Source organism: Erythrolamprus reginae, chromosome 4 (assembly GCF_031021105.1).
Source record: "Erythrolamprus reginae isolate rEryReg1 chromosome 4, rEryReg1.hap1, whole genome shotgun sequence".
NCBI lineage: Eukaryota > Metazoa > Chordata > Lepidosauria > Squamata > Dipsadidae > Erythrolamprus > Erythrolamprus reginae.
In genome coordinates this window covers 112,476,079-112,481,173 of record NC_091953.1, presented here as the reverse complement: position 1 = coordinate 112,481,173, position 5,095 = coordinate 112,476,079, and the positions used below count along the sequence as shown (strand labels likewise).

General features: G+C 38.8%; 1 protein-coding gene across 1 annotated transcript in view; it reads left to right on the top strand.

Annotated features, from left to right (window-relative positions):
- Positions 1-4,437: 4,437 nt before the first annotated feature.
- LOC139167161 (maestro heat-like repeat-containing protein family member 6) overlaps positions 4,438-5,095 on the top strand; it is a 28,215-nt gene continuing 27,557 nt past the window's right edge. The window contains exon 1 of the mRNA XM_070751582.1: positions 4,438-4,776. Within this exon, the coding sequence (XP_070607683.1) occupies positions 4,438-4,776 (339 nt within the window). The remainder of the gene's footprint in view (positions 4,777-5,095) is intronic.

Sequence of the window (5,095 nt, the reverse complement as noted above, 5' to 3'; positions counted from 1 at the left end):
ATGAAATTCTGTGGGAGGCAAGACAGAAAAATAAAAATCTGGCCAGCTCTACAAGGAGTATGACATGGTGAATGCAAAGAAAAGAAGGCAAAATCTATTTGGATATTTTATTTACTTATTTATTTATTAATCAGATTTGTATGCCGCCCCTCTCCGCAGACTCGGGGCGGCTCACAGCAATAATAATACAATGTAAACAAATCTAATATTTAAGTTAATTTAAAACCCCAATTTAGAAACCAATCATACATACTAGCATACCATGCATAAATTTTATAAGTCTAGGGGGGAGGGAAGTGTCAATTCCCCCATGCCTGACGACAGAGGTGGGTTTTAAGGAACTTACGAAAGGCTAGGAGGGTGGGGGCAACTCTGATATCTGGGGGGAGTTGGTTCGAAAGGGTCGGGGCCACCACAGAGAAGGCTCTTCCCCTGGGTCCCGCCAAACGACATTGTTTAGTTGACGGGACCCGGAGAAAGCCAACTCTGTGGGACCTAACTGGTCGCTGGGATTCATGCGGCAGAAGGCGATCCCGGAGATATTATATCCTCCTACTTCGCAAGGTTTAGCGAAGGGAGGGAAGTCACAATACATCATATGTTCACACCATGACAACGCAACTTTGACACCTGTGTTCTAGAGTTTCTGTGTCTTTGCAACAAACATTAATTTGAATGAATAAAATAGAATAGAATGGAATGGAATGGAATAGAATAGAATAGAATAGAATAGAATAGAATAGAATAATAGAATAGAATAGAATAGAATTCTTTATTGGCCAAGTGTGATTGGACACACAAGGAATTTGTCTTTGTGCATATGCTATCAGTGTACATAAAAGAAAATATAGATTTGTCAAGAAACGTGTGGTACAACACTTAATGATTGTCATAGGGGTCAAATAAGCAATGAAGAAACAATCAATATTAATAAAAATCTTAGGATACAAGCAACAAGCTACAGTCATACAGTCCTAAGTGGAAGGAAATGGGTGATAGGAATGATGAGGAAAAAACTAGTAGAAATAGAAGTGCAGTAGTAAAAAGTTAGTAAAAAGTTTGACGGTGTTGAGGGAATTATTTGTTTAGTAGAGTAATGGCGTTCAGGAAAAATATGTTCTTGTGTCTAGTTGTCTTGGTGTGCAGTACTCTGTAGCGACGTTTTGAGGGTAGGAGCTGAAACAGTTTGTGTCCAGGATGTGATGGGTCAGTAAATATTTTCCACGCCCTCTTTTTGACTCGTGCAGTACACAGGTCCTCAATGGAAGGCAGTTTGGCAGCAATTGTTTTTTCTGCAGTTCTGATTGTCCTCTGAAGTCTGTGTCACTCTTGTTGGGTTGCAGAACCAAACCAGACAGTTATAGAGGTGCAGATGACAGACTCAATGATTCTTCTGTAGAACTCTGCAGAATGGTTTCTGTCTCAGTGCTTTCTGTCATTGAGAATAATATTGTCTGAGTTGGTTGTACCAGGAATATCCATGTCAACCACTGGATCACTGGGTCCTCTTGGTAATAGTGTAACCAGGGTATCCGACAAAGTAATGATGTAACAAAATCCATTGTTACCTGTGTATGTTAGTGGAGATCTTTTCTTTAGCACAATCCAGTGAGGCAAAAACTGGTGCCCCAGAAGGAGAAATCTGTTACCCTGGTTCTCGCCATGCTCATTTGTAAGTAGATTATCTCACTTTGTCAAATACTTTGTAAGCCTCCATTAATTTTTCAGAGTTTGTCAATCACAAGTCACATCCACAGTACACACTGTTTCTGTGGTTCTGGCGTGTCATTCATTCTTACAGAAATCTATTCTGCAATCTGGATTTATGTTATAACAATGTTATCATATTTGTCATCTGTAAGATGAATGAAATATAAATAAATATCAAGAAAAAATATTGAATTTGTTTTGTTTATAAGTGAAATCAAGGTACCTACAATACATACAATTTGAACCTCTCAGACTGGGAGCAAGAGATTTCTGATGTCTAAGGTTAAAGTAGTCAAGAATTATCATTTAAAAGCTATAATCTTTTTTCATAAGCATATGTTTGTCATGAAGAAAATCTATGTGGTCACTAGAAGCAAAAAACAATGGCACCTCCATCAATCAATGAATGAATGAATCAATCAATCAATCAATCAATCAATCAATCATACAATTAAATGTGTATATACAGTGTTCCCTCGATTTTCGCGGGTTCGAATTTTGCGAATAGCCTATATCACGGTTTTTCAAAAAATATTAATTAAAAATACTTTGTGGTTTTTTTTCTATACCACGATTTTCCCCACCTGATGACGTCATATGCCAAAATTTCATCTGCCATTGCTGATTGGCCGAAATCTCGGGCAATCAGCATTGTTATCACAAAAAAATAATTATTGTTAATAAATAATTATGTTTATAAATATCAGGATCACTAAGTGTCTTTTCAATGGTGAGTACCAGTAATAATGGTGAGTAAATGGTTGTTAGGGGAATGGGAAATGGTAATTTAGGGGTCTAAAGTGTTAAGGGAAGGCTTGTGATACTGTTCATAGCCAAAAATGGTGTATTTACTTCCACATCTCTGCGGAAATTTGACTTTCGCGGGTGGTCCTGGAACGCATCCCCTGCGAAAATCAAGGGAACACTGTACTTAAATTTTAAAATAAATGGATGGAAGTTATCCATCTCAGTTTTCCACAGATTAAGTAAACAATTCTTTGGCCTTTTTTGTAGGAGTATATTTTACAGGAATATCATTGGGCATGTCCATTGCCTAAATTTCTTATTTCAGTAGAAGAATTGAATTAGAGTTCCTGAAGAGAATTGATTAGTTCTTTATGCATTTTAGAATACACACAAACACAAGCATATTATTACAATAAAATAGATGTTACAAAAATAATTATCAATTGTGATTTAAAATTAGAATAAAGCAATAGAAACACTGTTATGAATTGTACAGGTTAATCGCCATAATATTTTGAGCAAAAGCAAAAGGCCATGAACTTTGGGAGTAATTGTATTTCTGATTTTTCATTGAGAAATTTAACAGCCTTCTCACAAAAACAACATTTTTATTTCTCATTATTGCATACAGGTAGTCTTTGACTTACAACCGCTCATTTAGTGACCGTTCAAAGTTCAGTGGCACTGAAAAAATTACTTATGATCATTTTTCACAACCTTTCCAGAATCCCAATGATCATACGATCAAAATTTAGATGTTTGGCAACTGGTTCATACTTATGACCGTTGCTGTATCCCAAGATTATGTGATCACCTTTTGTAATCATCTGACAAGTAGAGTAATGGAGAAGCCAAATTCACTTAACAATCAGATTACTAACAAGTTGTTAGTAACTGGTTGTTTCTAACAGGTTGTTAGTTGTAATTATCAACTGCAGCGATTCACTAAATAATTGAGGCAAGAAATGTCATAAAACATGGAAAAATTCACTTAACAAATATTTTTTTATTTATTTATTCTATTCTATTCAATTCTCACTTAACAGAAATTTTAGGCTCAATTGTGGGCATAAGTCGAGGACTACCTGTATTACACACATCTTCATGAAATCCTTATTTCATGGATTTTGCTTCCAAATTCCACAGGGTTTATTTAGCAGGGGTCTTCAAACTTGGCAACTTTAAGATTTGTGGACTTCACTTCCCAGAATTCTCTAGTCAGGATAGCTGGCTGGAGAATTCTGGGAGTTGAAATCCACAGACCTCCGGTTTAGCTGAAAACGCTCATCAAATTCAGCATGCTTTAGCCAAGACTAATTTTAGAAGTGCTTCTGAGATGCAGTGTTCAGAAACTTCAGATCGTGCAGAATGCAGCTGCGAGAGCAATCATGGGTTTTCCCAAAAATGCCCATGTAACACCAACACTCCACAGTCTGCATTGGTTGCCGATCAGTTTCCGGTCACAATTCAAAGTATTGGTCATCACCTATAAAGCCTTTCATGGCACCGGACCAGGGTATCTACGAGACCGCCTTCTGCCGCACGAATCCCAGCGACCGGTTAGGTCCCACAGAGTGGGCCTTCTCCGGGTCCCGTCAACTAAACAATGTCGTTTGGCGGGGCCCAGGGGAAGAGCCTTCTCTGTGGCGGCCCCGGCCCTCTGGAACCAATTCCCCCCGGATATTAGAATTGCCCCCACCCTCCTTGCCTTTTGTAAGCTCCTTAAAACCCACCTCTGCTGTCAGGCATGGGGGAATTGTGATATTCCTTTCCCCCTAGACCTATACAATTTATGCATGGTATGTTTGTTTGTATGTATGTTTGGTTTTACAATAAGGGTTTTTAGCTGTTTTTGTACTGTCTTTTATTACTGTTGTTAGCTGCCCCGAGTCTACGGAGAGGGGCGGCATACAAATCCAATAAATAAATAATAAATAAATAAATAAACTTCACAATCTTTCTTTCTCTCCTAGAGCAGCTATGGTTATAAAAGAAAAAATAAAGAAGACCGATGGCTCACATCTGAGCCTGAAGCTGCCCTTTGCCAGCGAACCAGATTTTATCTGCTTTGACAAAGCTACACAGACCTCCTCTGAGAATGCATTAGACGATCCACATACAACTCACATATTTGTTGCTGAAAAAGAAAAATACTACATGCGGAAAACAAGAAGCAGACTACAAGAGAAATGTCCCACTGTCCAGTCAGGGTTGGAGCTTGAGAACTTCCTTCTAGAGAAAAAACACCAAGCAGGGATCACAGACTTGGAACATCATGGCAGTATCTCCTTGAATCCGATTACAGAGGAATGTAATGAGGTACAATCGATCTATGAATCAGAAGACGATTAATTCCAAAAATGTTCTGCTTAGGCTCCAATTCTTCATAGTCCATAGCTACTGTGCAGCAGTCGATGTATCTGTAACAGGTGTATCGGTCTGGAACCCACACCACATTTTGGACATAATGCCTTTCATGGCATCAGACCAGAATATCTCCGGGACCTCCTTCTGCCGCACGAATCCCAGCAACTGGTTAGGTCCCACAGAGTTGGCCTTCTCCGGGTCCCATCGACTAAAATGTCATTTGGCGGGACCCAGGAAAAGAGCCTTCTCTGTGGCGGCCCTGAACTTCTGA